This window comes from Lontra canadensis, unplaced genomic scaffold (assembly GCF_010015895.1).
Source record: "Lontra canadensis isolate GAN:19392208 unplaced genomic scaffold, GSC_riverotter_1.0 scaffold67, whole genome shotgun sequence".
NCBI classification, from domain to species: domain Eukaryota; kingdom Metazoa; phylum Chordata; class Mammalia; order Carnivora; family Mustelidae; genus Lontra; species Lontra canadensis.
Window position 1 is genome coordinate 3,330,605 of NW_022631061.1, and position 16,053 is coordinate 3,346,657.

The 16,053-nt window shown below is 39.1% G+C and overlaps 1 protein-coding gene across 1 annotated transcript in view; it reads left to right on the top strand.

Moving 5' to 3' along the window:
* Positions 1–16,053, top strand: part of B3GLCT (beta 3-glucosyltransferase) — a 115,809-nt gene that overhangs the window by 81,910 nt on the left and 17,846 nt on the right. Inside the window, exons 12-13 of the mRNA XM_032880007.1 lie at positions 1,475–1,574; positions 12,677–12,796. Of these exons, the coding sequence (XP_032735898.1) occupies positions 1,475–1,574; positions 12,677–12,796 (220 nt within the window). The remainder of the gene's footprint in view (positions 1–1,474; positions 1,575–12,676; positions 12,797–16,053) is intronic.

Sequence of the window (16,053 nt, forward strand, 5' to 3'; positions counted from 1 at the left end):
CCTGAGCACCTTTTAGACACATGGGAACAGATTTTTGTAAGTTCTGATTTTGCACCCCACTGCTATAGCACTTTCCGGTATCTGGCTTATGGCGGCTCCTTCCCCCCAGGGTTTATCTTCTGATATATCCCCTCGGTTCACTTCTCCGCACCTCCTACCATTCAAAAAGTGATCGCTTTTCTATTTGTAGAATTGCAGTGATTCTTTTCTTAGATCTCCGGTTGAGTTCACAGGTGTTCAGAATGATTTGATAGCTACCCAGCTGAATTCCTGGGACCAGATGAAACTAGGGTCCCCCACTCCTCTGCCATCTTCCCTGGGCTCTGGAAAAATAATTTTAGATTGAGGTGTTTTTGGTTAAGCTGGCTTTTTAGATTTCAATTTAAGTTGCTTTTTCATAATCATTTATTCACATATTCCTTGAGTTCTTAATTTGTTTAGTCTGACATTATTGCTATTTATACTCTACCTTGTTCCTATAGGAGTTTGAGATGGCTAACCAAATAATGGTTAAAAATACGTAAAGAGATCAAGAAAATGAAAATAAAGGTCACATTGAGTGGTTTAATATTGTTAATATTAGCTTGTTCTCTATTGTGTCATCAAATATTTTGTTGAAATCAGGGGTATATTGTTATTTATTGATTTGAGTTCTCTTTCCAAGCATTTTATTCCTATCTTGGGACCCAGCATTTTCCCTTAAAGCACTGACTTTTATCTGTTGGCATCTGAAGAGCTATAACTCTTAGTCCATACTATGCTTTTAGAGAAGAACCTGCCACAGTATCTGGCATACTGGAAACTTAATAGCAAATATTTACAAAGTAAATGAATGGAGATCTAATATCCTACTTTTGTACCACCGTTTCCCAAGTTTTAATGCTTAGGGTTCTAACGGCTCCTTCAGAATATACCTAAAGAAAGGTGCCAAGCTTCTGTAGTTTCTATGAGGCTTACAACTTTGGAGCAAGGATACTATCCTAGCTCTGCCTCAGATTAGCTAAGAGACCTCCTCTCTGGGTCTCCCATTTCCCCATGTGTGAAATAAATGGCTCAGACTTCATGATCTCTGAAGTTCCCACTGGTTCACTATGTCTATGAAAATGAGAAAAGGCTAATTTTTAAAATTTCTATTTGTATATGTGTCAGGATTTAAGCTTTTAAAACTTTAAAATGAAATAATGTAAAATGAATTATATATGTATTTTATTTAAAAATTTTTTTTTAAAGATTTAGAGAAAAGGAGAGTATGGGGTGTGGGGAGGAGCAGAGGGAAAGAGAGAAATTCAGACTCCCTGCTGAGTGCAGAGCCCAGTGTGGGGCTCCATCTCTCATGATCCTGAGATCATAACCTGAGCTGAAACCAAGAGTTGGATGGTTAACCAACTATACCACCCAGGCTCCCCCTAAAATGAATTATATGTGCATTTTAAAGAAAATATTACACTGTAAGTTTTCTTCTTGCCTTTCCTAGGTCATTGTGGAAAGACATTTGCTATTTTGGAAAAATTTCTGAATCATAGCCATGACAAAATTGCATGGTTGGTCATTGTGGATGATGATACATTAATAAGGTAAGGAGTGTTTCTCATCCTAGGATGGCTTTAAATCCTACATATATTCATATGCAGAAGCTATGATGGGTACTTTTCTTCTGGCCAAGATGGAGTAACAGGGATTAGATTTACCCTTACATCTGAAACAACTCCCCCAAGAGGACGAAATATAAGAAATGGGGTTTTTAGGACACTGGACATTAGGCAACAAAGGACAGTGACCCCTGAGACATGTGAAACATAGGAGGTGAGTTCTGTGGCAGCCCCAGCTAAATGCCTTAAGGAAGTGTAAATAGCTGCTGAGCATTCCTCTGCGGGGTGGGGAGGTATTGGGAACCTATATAATCTGGCCAACTCTTGAGTTGAAGAGATGATGCTGAGAGCCTGGGGTGACTGAGGCCATTAGTTTGCAGGACATAGCACTGGAGAGGGAGAGATGCACTGAAGAACACCAGAGATCTGTACTGAACCAGAGTTCAGTACAAATGTGTGTGAGGAAACTACTGGAGGCTGGGGAAGAGAACCAACCAAAATGATGAGAGGGAATGGTGGCCAACACAAAGGGCTCAGTAGAGTACCTGTTCTCACCAGCCAGACTGGGAAATTGTGGATCCATAGGGTATTGGGTAAAGTATATAGAAATGTCTTGCTTTAATAGCAGGAAACAAACAGTTAAGGTTGGATTAAGTACTGCTCCATCCAGTCCTGCCTGAGAGATCTTGTAAGGCCCCCAAATAGCAAACTGTTTTCAAATAACTATCTGGATCCAAGAACAAAGCTCAAGAAGATTTCTAGAAACACCAAAATATCCATAACCCAATAGAGATTCATAATGTTTGGCATTCAGTCAAAAGTTACCAGACATGCAAAGCAGCAGGAAAAGACACACATAATAAGAAAAATCAGTTGATTGAAAGTACCCTAGAAATGACAGTGTTAACCAGTTGTTATAACTACCAGTTCTGTTATAGCTTAATAACTCTTCCATTTATTCAAAAAGGAACATGAAAGGTATAACAAAACCGAGCTTCTAGAGATGAAAACTATATTTTCTGAGGTGAAAAATCCACTGGATGAGATTAACAGAAAATTAGATATTTCAGAAGAAAATACAAGTGAACTTGGGGACACGGCAATAGTAACTATCCAAAGGAAACAAAGATAAGTAATTTAAAATCAGTGAACAGAACATATCTGAGTTGTGGGACAATCTCAGGTGGCTTTGTATATATGCAATTTGGAGTCCCCCAAAAGTGCATATAACAAATATTTAAAAAAATATTTTCCAAATTTGATGAAAACTATAAACCATCTGATCAAGATACTGATTGTAGATCCGTGAACCCTAGACTAATCTGTGAGCATCCAAGCAGAGCATGATCTCTCCAAGAATGGGGTCTTTTTTCAAGGACATTTTGTATAGCATTTATTATATCTGTAACCACTTCACTTGTGTCATCAATCTTCAGTATAATCTACATTAAAAGTTTTGCCACATTTTCTTATTTGCCAGCAATAATGTCTAATTGCCCAGTGAGGTCTTAAATGTGTTTTTTATTTTGAGCTTGGCACTTTTACCTTGCAAGACTCTGACATCATTCTTGATTGCATGAACTTTGACTTCTTCTAAGACATGAGCCTGAATAATTGCAAGATTTAGAGTCAGGTCAGAAATTCAAAAACTGAGGGGCACCTACAAGGTTCAGTTGGTTAAGCATCCCAATTCTTGATCTCAGCTTAGGTATTGATCTCAGGGTCATGAGTTTAAGCCCCACTTTGGGCTCCGTGCAGTCATATAGCCTAGTTAAGAAAGAAAAAAAAAATTAAAAACTAAAAAAAGGAAGTGGTCAAAAAAGGGAAAAAAGTGAAGGTAGAATTTTAGATTCAAGAAAGAAAGAAGGCAAATTTATATCTGGAGTTATACTAAAATACCCCAAAGTAAATAAACTCAAATGAAAATTTTATAAGGGACATGAATGAAAATTAGGAAAGAAATACAGAAAATGGGGTCAAGTACTTTAAAAAGGTTAGAAAAAAGTGGTTCAAATTGAAAAGGCAATGAAGTCCAATAAATGTATAATTGGAATTCCTGACTGAAGGAAAAATAAAAAGAACAGAAATAACATTTAAATTACCAGAAATAAAAGAGGACATTAAGGTATATATTGAAAAGGCCTACCTAGTGGGTGCCTTGGAAAATTGACTTAAGCTTCTGATCTTCAGCTTCTTCACATCGCTGGGTAAAACTACTAAGCTTCAGTAACTTCCTCTGAGTCTTGAGGCAAAATGATGAAATAACCTGTAGAGCAAGAAAGTAGGACCAGCATCAGACTTCTCAGAATGACTTAAGTATGGAAACAAATGGTAGAGGAACATGTTAAACTAAAAAAATTGTGAGTCACAAATTTTATGTGCTGCTAAGATTCTCTTAACTATCAAGTCTATAGGAAAGTAATGTCCATGAACCAAGGGAGCAGTATGCACATGCATCCTTCCTGGGGAATATATTAGAGAACTTCATGCAAATGAGAGAGGAAATTTGGGCAAGAGGACTGATGGTGGACATTTCGTATATTTAACTGTAAAACAGGGTTAGGGATGTGGGTAGGGGAATAGTATATAAATGTAATATGTTTGACAAAGCAGAATCTTGAAACTTTAAAAAAATGGAAAAAAAAGGGAAAGTAGAATAAGATGGCTTACTGTATAGCTAGGAGATGAGATTCAGAGGGTATCATATAAAACTGACAGATCTAATAATAAAATGTTAAATTAAAAAAGCATAATAAGCATAAAAAGTTAAATATAAGATCATGGGAAAAACTTTCCCAACACAAATTTTTTTTCTTAAAAGAAACACAGTAAATAGTATATGTATAATTAAAACCCAAAATAATTTCATGTGAAACCAAATATTACCAGTTTTTCACTAAATTTGAATGGGTTTAACTTACCAAAGAACTTTTCAAATTGGCTCATAAAGCAAACCCCAACTCTTTACTTTTATATAAGAAACCTACATAAACATAGTTCTTCAAAAAGCCTAAAAATAAAGGGATGGGTAAAGACCTGGCAAATCAATGAGAATAAAAAAGTTCAATTCCCAGTTCTAAAAGCTGGAAAAAAAAAAAAAAATCACAAAGCCAACCCCCAAAAAACACAAGGAAGGAAATAATAAAGATACATGCAGAAGTGATGAGGTAGAGAAAAAGTTCAAATTAATCAGAATTTTGTTTCCTTGAAAAATTGGTACTGAATGCTTTTCTCATTTAATGGTATCTCCTGGAAATCAAAGTTCACAATGTATTCAGTATGCTAGTCTCTGTGTAAGAATGAAAAGGAAATAAAGCATACCTATATCTCCTTATCTTTACAAAATCAAGTGAGGGACAGTTGAACCAGTAAACCATGAAGTTGGTTTCTAAAAGGGTTGGGTGGGGGAAGAGGATAGACAGAGAAGGAGAGGGTATGATACTTCTGAATTTATCTTTTAATTCAGTTGAGTTGTGGAAGCATGCTCATATTTTACATATTTGAAAAATCAATAATGACAGGAGAAAGGTTAATAAAGAAAAAAAGATGAACTCAACTGTGTTTCAAATGAAAACATCACAGTGAAGGAAAAATGGTTTCCTGTTGGTCACATCTTGGACAAACATCATGTAATTAAGGACAACAATGAATTATGACCATTAAAATTAGGGATCAAGGAGTTCATGCTTATAAGAAGTAGAAAATAGGTATGTTCATCAGGAATAGTGACCTGTAGGTCTCCTTTTATGTAATGTCTTTCTTTGGTTTTGGTATCAGGGGAATGCTGACCTCCTAGAATGAAGTTGGAAGAAAAGCTTTTCTTCCTCTTCTACTTTTATGAAATAGTTTGAAAGAAGAGGTATTAACTCTTCTTTAAATATTTGATAGAATTCACCTGTGAAGTCATCTGGTTCTAGACTTTTGTTTGTTGGGATTCAGTTTCCTTGCTGGTAATCAGTCTGCTCAGATTTTCTGTTCCTTCCTGATTCAGTTCTGGGAGGCTGTAGGTTTCTAGGAGTTTATCTGTTTCTTCTAGGTTACCTGAAACTAATATAACATTGTACGTTAATTACACTGGAATTTAAAAAATAGCAATGGAAAAATAGTAACTGTCCAGTGGAGATACCAGACAACTTGACGGTGAATAGAATAGGTATCACTGTGAAGATCAGAAGGACATCGTGTGTCAGATACAGCATCACATATCCAATACTGTGACTGGGAATGCATATGCTGGACTTTGTCATGAGGAAGCACCAGACTAACCCAACAGGAGGATCATTCCATTAAAAATAGGGGAGGTGCTTTTATTATTAAAAATACCAGTGTCACGAAAGACAAAGAGAAGCTGAATAATTTGCAGATTAAGAGAGAATAAGGTGATATGATAAATAAATGCAATAAGAGATCCTGAGCTGCATCCTATACTGAAGGGAAGATGTGCTATAACAGACATTGGGTCAATTGATAAAATTGGAATAAGGGTGGTAGATTAGATAGAAGCATTTGTTTTTAGTTTTGGAATCCTAATTAAGGCTGTTACAAACTTTTGTGTATATATCTTTGTATATGTATTTGTCTTGGCTAAATACCAATGAATAGAATGGCTGAAACATGTAGGTATACATTTGACTTTTTAAGAAAATTACTATATTAATGTTAAAGTTTTTGAAATTCTTTACTTTTCCTGTTCTTAGGAGATACACATTGATGTATTTAGGAGAAATGGGCATAATGTATGAGGCTTACTCCCAAATATTTTAGAAAAGAGAAGATATATGTATATAACTCACACACACATGTGCACATTTACACACACACATATATATACAGATACACGAACATATGAATATGAATATTTATCTAGAGAGAAAGATTGAGAGAGAATGATAAAGCAAATAGGGTAAAGTTAACAACTGGTAAATATGGGTAAAGGATATAGGAGAGTACTTCCCATTGTACTACTCTTGGAATTTTTCTATAATCTTGAAACTATTTCCAAATAAAATTTTAAAAAATATAAGCCATAGGTTGGAGTAGAATTTCATCTGGATTTTAAAAAATCAGTATTCTGACAAAATTAAGGGTAAAAAATCATATAACCATCTCAACAGATGTATAAAAAGCATTTGACAAGATTCCATTCATGATCAAAACTCTCAACAAAAGAGGTATGTTTCTTCTAAACCCAAACATAATAAAGGCCATATGTTAAAAACCCACAACTACGATCATTCTCAATGGGAAAAATTGAGAGCTTTTTCCCCTAAGATCAGAAATAAGACAAAGATGTCCCCTCTCACTATTTATTCAACATAGTACTAGAAGTCCTAGCCATAGCAGTCAGACGAGAAATAAGAGACATCCACATTGGTAAAGAAGTTCAACTGTCGTCTTTTAGATGACATGATAGAGATAGAAAACCTTAAAGATTCCACCAAAAAACTAGTAGAAGTAATAAATGAATTCACTAAAGTTGCAAAATTCAAAATTAATACCCCGAAATCAGTAGTGTTTCTGTACATTCACAATAAAAGTCACAGAAAGAGAAATTAAAAACACCCCATTTACAATTTTACCAAAGAGATGAAAGACTTGTACTCTGAAAACTATAAAACACTGTTGAAAGAAATTGAAGGTGACACAAACAAATGGAAAGATATTCCATCCTCTTGGGTCAGAAGAATATTGTCAAAATGTCCTATTACCCAAAGAAGTCTACAGATTCAGTACAGTCCATATCAAAATATCAACAGCATTTTTCTTAAAATTAGAATAATCCTAAAAGTTGTAGGCAACAACAGAAGACCCCAAATAGCCAAGACATTGCTGATAAAAAAGAATAAACCTGGAGGTATTACAATCCCAGATTTTAAGATACACTACAAAACTGTAGTAATCAAAACCATATGGTATTGGCAATAAAGTCGGATGCATAGATCAGTGGAACAGGGTAGAGACCCCAGAAATAAGCCCACATTAATACAGTCAGTCTATGAAAAAGGAGGAGAGAATATACAGTGGGAAAAAGTCACTGTTTTCAATAAATGGTGCTGGGAAAACTAGACAGCAACATGTAAAACAAGGAAGGTGGACTATTTTCTAACACCATACACACAAATTCAAAATGTATTAAAGACCCAAATATGCAACCTGAAACCATAAAAATCTGAACAGAGAGCTTGAGCAATAATTTCTTGGACATAAGCTATAGTGCTATTTTTCTAGGTATGTCTCCTAAGACGAAAGCAAAAACAGAAATTAACTATTGGGACTGCATCAAAATGAAAGGAAACATGCACAGCAAAGGAAACCATCAACGAAGCAAAAAGACAACCCACTGAATGGGAGAAGATATTTGCAAATGATCTATCCAATAAGGGGTTAATATCCAAAATATGTAAAGAAGTCCTACTACACCAAAAAACAATCCGATTAAAAAATCGAGCACCTGGATAGACATTTCTCCAAAGAAGACAGATGGCCAACGGACACATTAAAAATGGTCACTATCAGTAATTTTGGGGGAAGTGCAAAAATCCAAACCATGGGAGGTATCACCTCATACCTGTCCGAATGGCAAAAGTCAAATTCAAGAAACAAGTGTTGGCAAGGATGTAGAGAAAAAGGAACTCTTTTGTGTGGCTAGTGCTAACACAAACTGGTGCAACCACTGTGGAAAACAGTATGAAGGTGCCTCAAAAAAGTCAAAAATAGAGATACCATATGATCCAATAATTCCATTATTGGGTGATTACACAGGGAAAAGGAAAACAGCAATTTGAAAAGATATATGCACCCCTATGTTTACTGCAGCATTGTCTGCAATAGCCAAGACATGGAAGGAGCCCAAGTGTGCATTGATAGATAAATGGATAAAGATGTGATAGATATTTATCACATGTTTATACACACACACACACATACACACACACACACACGGTGGAATATTACTTGGCTATAAAAGATCTTGCCATTTGTGACAACATGGATGGACCTGGAAGGTATTAAATGAAATAAGGTATTTGTCTTTCTTAGTCTGACTTATGATTCCACTAATAAACAGAATGTAAAATAAATAAAAGAATCAGACCTATAAATACAGAGAACTAATGATTGCCAGACAGAAGGGGAATGGGAAGTTGGGCAAAATATGTGAAGGGTAGAGGAGATACAGACCTCCAGTTATGGAGTGAGTGAGCCATGGGAGTAAAAAGCAGAAGGCAGACCATCCATGATACTGTAATAGCAATGTAATGGGACAGATAGTAGCAATACTTGTGGTGAGCGTAACATAACCTATAAACTTGTCAAATCACTATGTTGTACAGCTGAAACTTAGGTAACATGTGTCCATTACACATACACAAATCAGTATTATGCTGTTAGAAAATCTATATGCAACACTAAACTGTGTTATTATGATTTTTTTTTAAAGATTTTATTTATTTGACAGAGATCCCAAGTAGGCAGAGAGGCAGGCAGAGAGAGAGAAAGGGGGAAGCAGTCTCCCCACGGAGCAGAGAGCCGGACGCGGGGCTCGATCGCAGGACTCTGAGACCATGACCTGAGCCGAAGGCAGAGGCTTTAACCCACTGAGCCCCCCAGGCGCCTCTGTTATTATGATTTTGATAGCATGTAGTCTTACTTGTTGCCATACCGTTTTGTTGTTGTTGTTGTTGTTGTTGTTTTTCTGTGCCTTAAAATTGCCCTAAATGGTAGCATATTGTTAAATAAAAGTTCCTTTCCTGGATGAATGGTCAATCCGCTTGGATAGACCTGGAGAGTCATCCGCTTTACCCACATTTCTAGTTTTTAGCAAAATGAAACATATGACGGTTGTCAGACTCAGTTCAATTCTTCAGCTTTAAAATGACACCAGGTAGGGAAATGGCTGATGTTAAAAGGAAAAGAAAACCAGATGAGATGTTAAATCCCAGTTATTTTAACCTCAGAAATTAGAAGTTGAGGGTTGAATTTGACATTTTTACAATATGCAGGAGGAAGATAAATATTTTTCATTTCTTCTCAGGTCAAGGAGTAGATTTAAGTTGGCCCCAGAGGTCTTCGAGGTTTTTTTTGTTTGTTTGTTTGTTTGTTTTTGTTTTTCTTAAACACACACAGACTTTTACCGGCTGAAGGCCACAGTTGCCTTAGAGATCTTTGAGTATATTCTCCATAACCGAATGGTGTCTTACTGGGTATCTGCACACCTCCTCACCTTCCTCCGCAGAGTTATCAGCTGACCTGAAGACGATTCCAAACGAGGTGCCTAGAATGTTTACCTTGTGAGCCCCAAACAGGACAGTTTCAAAGATAACGTTTTCTGGCCACTGAGAAACTGTCAACTTTGTCAGAGGCCTTGACCTCCAGGCAGGTAGAAACATGATTAGCAAACCTATAAACTCTTCACTCCATATTTTTAAGTGATTTTTTCATCCATTAAATTTATTCATTTTCAGCTTTAGGCTTATTAGCTGGGCTATTTGTGTTAGATGCAGCAGTGGATTGGAAAGGGGTCCTTCTCTTCACCTCGCGCATCTCCACTTTGACTTCTTAATATCCTACCTATCGCCCAAAGGAGGAAAAATGAAATTCTAGAGCACCAGTCTTCTCGGTATTAATACTTCTCTGTAAAAATTTGTGATTAATAAGTTATAGAAATACTGGATATATCCACGTCTTGGACATGCATGATGCTCACCAGGCTTGAGGAACACTGAAATTTATATAGCCAATTAAAAAAAAATTAATCCAAAATTGACCACGGAACAACTCTTTTCAGGAAACACTGATTAATGTCATGAGAGAACTGGGGATTTGGTGGAGTGGGACCTGTTCAGCTCTAGTTTAGAACACAGTGGAAGGACTTTATAAGGTATCTGTAAGTGGGATAACTTCTTCAGACATGGAAAAGCTAGCCCTTCTCAACATCAACCTTGGTCTCACCTTCCAGTCACAGCCTTGGTAATATAACCACTGTTTCCAATGTCCTGTTAAAAGAACATTTTCTTCCAGTGGTGTCCTGCTACAAGACCACGTTCTTATTGAACTTACACAAACAACTATAATTGATTTCCCATTTTGTTGTTGCCACAAGCCCCAGCCAAACCCTTCTGGATGTGAAGTTATATTCAATTCACAGCTCACATTTGGCATTAATATCCCTAAAGCCTGTACTCCTCTTACTACCCTTTTTGCCTTTATTTCTCCCCCAATTTTGAAGTGTCTCCATAGGTAAGTGTGCATTCAGCCAGTGACTATTAGAGCTTGCACAGTCTGTTGGTTGATACAAGACCAATAAATGGTTAACTCCATCTGGGGCCTCTGGTTGCCCCCTATTGCATGCATGAGAGGGCAACACTGGCCTACCTCCTAGTCTCTGGGGGTAGTCTCTGGCCTACCTCCCTAGTCTCAGGGGTGGTGTCCACCCCTGAAATTCTGCCATTAGCAGAGGGGCACTTGGCAACACCCCTGGCTTTTTAGAGCCCTCCTTCAAGGAAGTAAACTGCTTTCTCTTAGGCAGTGCCTTCTAGAGGCTTAGCAAGACTGAAATGGGTTGTTTGTATTTTCTCTCGGGGTCCCAGATAATACTAGATCTTGCTACTGTTGTTTACGAGCTCTTGATAGGCCCCCTTTCCACCATTTTATCATTGGGAGGATCCTTTATTTTTCCCTGTTTTTCAGTTGATCTCCCTTTCGGTTTCATGTAAGTCTGCCATTATAGGGGCTATTATAGCAGTCGGACGTTTAACCCCAGGGACAAGAATGGATACTGACGGCCCATACCTAGCCTGTGGGGCTGACCGTGAGATATGGAAATTCGTACAAGAGGAAAGTAATTTTTCATTTGGGCCACCAAAATGCTGGGTGGAAATGGCATGTTTCATCCCCAGTTCTTCCACAGAGGTCCGGCGCAACGGAGGGAACGGCCTCCTTGTTAAGCCAGGTTTTCTTAATGCTAGCATTTACCCAATCAGATTAGTTAAGTGCCTGCAGCTCTCACTATGCCTGCAGTGTATAATCTTTGTCACAAGGCAGGCTGAGCAGCGGCTTAGGCCATTTCTGATGTCTCAGATCTATTTACCACTATACCATGTTCTCCAGTATCCCACAGTCCTAACACCCCCCGTTTCAGATAGCGTTTTTTAGGGCATCCCTGTCCTCACACACTGGTCTGAAACGCGCAGAAGTCCAGGCCAAGTCTGCCCACAGGGTGGTAGCTAAACCGCTTGGGGTTTCCTTCACGGACAATGGGCTTCCCCCGGCATAGCCCCTTCACCCATGGCTTGTTTGATTTTCAGTATCCTTCCCACAACACCAAGTGTTAGAAGGTGGAGGAGGGTCAGTCATGTATCCTCCAGACTGAGAAGGCACTCTGATACTGAAAATGGAAGAAGCCACTCCATCCTGTTCACACGGTTTTACTCAGGACAGCTTACCGTGGGTTGGTTGGCCATTCGGTGGGTGGGTGAGTGGGTCATTCGGTTGGGACAGCAATATGCAGCAATTCTCTGCTAATATCCAGACCTTAATCCCCAGCTTTTATGGCGTGAGAGGTGTGGTCCCATCACAGGGTAGTTATCTAAAGTGGTGTCACCTGTGCCCTACAGGTGAGACCAAGATGGAGGGCCGGAGATGGAGTCAGTGTTGTCAGCACTCCCACACCAAGTACATCTGAAAAGATGTCACAGTTGGTTCACACTTACTGAGAAACAGAACTGGTAGAAGTGAGCTAAGTGGTCCATCGGCAACCTTTACTTCATTAACCTGCTGCCCCCTTCACCCAAACTAGGCAGCCATGTTCTGGCAGTGGTTTATTAAAACTGGGGAGCCCCTTGTTTTTTAGTTTCTCTCCTGTTGCCAGGCATATACAGAGTCCATCGATTTTTTTTTTCTCTTTTTGAAAAAATGCGTTTCTTCTGTAAATCACTGAATTTCATCTCTAAATGATTTCATAGTGTTATTATAATTATAGATATATACATATAGTTCTATAGTATGACCAGTGGGATGTAAGAATCATAAACTCTTTACCATGAACACACTTCGGAGTTAAGTCATTATTGTTCCCTTTGGAATTTCAGCATCTCCAGGCTCCGACACTTGCTTAGCTGTTACGACTCAAGCGAACCAGTGTTTCTGGGAGAGCGGTATGGTTATGGCCTGGGCACTGGCGGCTACAGCTACATCACGGGAGGAGGAGGGTAACTATGAGCATAGCTTTCTGCACGTATTTTCAGCATGAACTTCTCTTTCCACGATACAGGGCTCGGCCTGTGGCGGTGGTCCTGATACCAGCATGCTCTGTGTATGTTTCTGTCATAGGACAGTGAACATTAAATTTGTGAACTATGAAAAGAACCCATGCTAAAGAATATTTTTCTCCATGAAGAAATATAAATGGTTGTCAAGGTTCTTGGTAGAGACCAAGGTACTTGGTCCCTATAGGAATGGTTATTCCTAGGTAGCCAATTAGTTTTGATTGTTTAAATGAAAAAAGAAATTTGGATATAGATTTTATGGTCAGAAAAATAAGTCATTAGATTTTTAAATTACCTGGTGCTAATAAATCACATTTCAGAAAAGAGTTTGACCTTAAGTAATTAAGTGATATTTGTGTATGATAGATAAGTTTTAAATACCAGTGAAAAGTCAATATTTTTAAATGAGCATTTGCCTAATCTCTTGTGGGGAAGATTTTGATTTGATTTATATGGGTAAATCAATTGAGCAATTAGTCTTTCTATTATTTCTGTAGTCTTTGCTATTGGGGTATGTAGGGAGGATCTTGGTATCAACTATAGTGATTTAAAGTCATTCAACAGGTATTTGCTGAATATCTACCATGTGCTGAGCAACATTCTTGGCACTGGTTTCTAAACCTCTGAAGGGTCAGGACTTTATATTCTTACTTTGCAATCCCTTAGATCAGAATGGTTCTTACTGCAGGACCTCCAGAATCACATTCCAGGGGTTCTGGTGTGGTCTAGCTGATTCAGTGGTTAATAGAACATGGCTATGACTCTGGAAAACAATATGGAGTTTCCTCAAAAAAGTTGAAAACAGAGCTACCCTACGACCCAGCAATCACACTACCGGGTATTTACCCTAAAGATACAAATGTAGTGATCTGAAGGGGCACGTGCACCCGAATGTTTATAGCAGCAATGTCCACAATAGTCAAACTATGGACAGAGCCCAGCTGTCCATCAACAGATGAATGGATAAAGAAGATGTGTCCATCAACAAATGAATGAATAAAGAAGAAGATGTATGCAATGGAATACTGTGTAGCCATCAAAAAATGGCAAAAGAAATCTTGCCGTCTGCAACAACATTGGTGGAACTAGACGATATCATGCTAAGTGAAATAAGTCAATCAGAGAAAGACAGTTATCATATGATCTCACTGATAGGAGGAATTTGAGAAAAAGACAGAGGATCATAGGGGAAGGGAGGGAAAAAAAGAAACAAGATGAAACCAGAGAGGGAGACAAACTGTAAGAGACTCTTAATCTTGGGAAACAAACTGAGGATTGCTGGAGAGGAGGAGGGGTGGGAGGAATCGGGTGGCTGGGTGATGGATGTTGGGGAGAATATGTGCTATGGTGAAATAATAATAAAAAAATAGAACATGGCTATGGACGTGGCTCTTTCATAGAGATATCCAAGCCTGGACAGGCGTACTGATCTTTGTTGAGCAGTGACGTGCCTCTACCTGAGGTCATTAGCATCAGGAGATGCGGGTGCAGGTAGGCCTTCGAGAAGACACTAAAGGGAAGGCCAAGGAGTATTGATCTCTTCTTAAAAAAAAAAAAAAGCTCAAGCTATGTGCAGCCTTATGGTAATGCATTTAGTTTTTAATGGGTGAGGTACTGGGGCTGGTTAAGGATCAGGGCATGGTATCTGTTGAGTAAGAACTTCCTACCTTTGAAATGGTCCTGTTATTTGAATATGTGTTTGTATATTTTATTATAGCTACATAGGTGTTAATATACTTTTAACACAAAAGTGACTTCTTGTCAAGAAAACTGTCTTCTTGTCTTCCTTGCTTGTTGGATTTCACTGTTGTTTCTGAGACAGACTGGCCCTTGAAGCCTGAAATGGCACTTGACCTCACCCAGCCTTTCATCACTCCAGGTGGTTGCTCATTCACTCCATGAGCCTAGTGGGTGTGGGCATGGCGGGGCAGGGGGGGATGCAAACAAAAGCCACAGTTCCTTCCTTATGGGAGCTCACAGGCTAGTGCCAGATGGGCAGAAGCATTGCATGAGTGTCACTGCTCCCATTCCCAGGCCCATGGTGGTCACTGTAAGCACTGAGATAGCACCTTTAACCTCTTATGTGTTCAGCTTCTACCTTGCGTCTATGGACTTCCCACCACCTCCAGTTTTTCCATCTTAATACTCCTTCCTGCCATCCTCCCTCATCTCCCCTTCCATTCATCTTCAGAATCCATGATTCATGATCTCTTCTTCCCCAGCCCCCACTTCCATCTGACCCCCATGCTTGGCCTTCAACCTAGACCACCTTGCTGAGGAGGTCTGTGGCTGTGTCTATATAGCCATGTCCAGTGGCTAATTCCAACCTTTCTCTTGTTTAACCTCTTGGTTCCTTTGACAAAGGTGACTACTTACTCCTTAAAGTGCTCCTTTCTCTTGCTTTCCAGAACAGTGTCCTATCCTTGTGTGTTCTTGCCTTTCTGATCATTCCTTCTTGGGTCCTTTTTCCTCTCCTTTAAATGGCTATGTTTTCCAGGCATCTTTTTTGGTATTCCTTCTGTTCTCACTCTGTATTCTCCTCGGTGATCTTATCCACCCCTATGACTGTGCTGAAGGCACCCAAACCTCTATCCCCTGCTATAACTCCCTTCTGACCTTCGGATTCCTACCTCTACCTGCCAGAGGCCATGTCCACTGGGGTGATTCCCAGGACCTGAGACCCATCACTGCCACCCTGACCTCATCCTCTGACTCTAGCCCCTGCTTTAGTGTTTTTCCAGTAGTCTTGCCTCAGGGAACACATGGAATCTCGAGTTCTACCCCAGAGACTTGTGAGTCTGTTTTATCTTTTCTTCCTCATTCCCCAGGACCTTTTAGTCAACCCAGTCAGTTTTGTCTCCTAAGTACCACTTGTGTCTCCACCTCCCCAGGGCTAGTTGAGGTCACCCCACCTCTTACATGTGTCCTCCTGCCACAGCTCATCTTCTCTGCTTCTTGCTGTCGACCACACTGTAGCCAGAGAGGTCTTTCCACAATCACGTCTGATCCCGTGGCCCTCCTGCTCAGAGACCTTCCCTCACTTCCATTGCTTTTGTTCTTCCCCAAGACTATGAACTCTTGCCTACTGTTGGCATCTAAGATAGCCTTCTGGATTCTATAGAAATCATGCTGGCCTGGGATTAGGCCTCATTTTAATCACTGCTCTTTTGCCGGGTCCACGGACTTGGGGCTAATGCCTC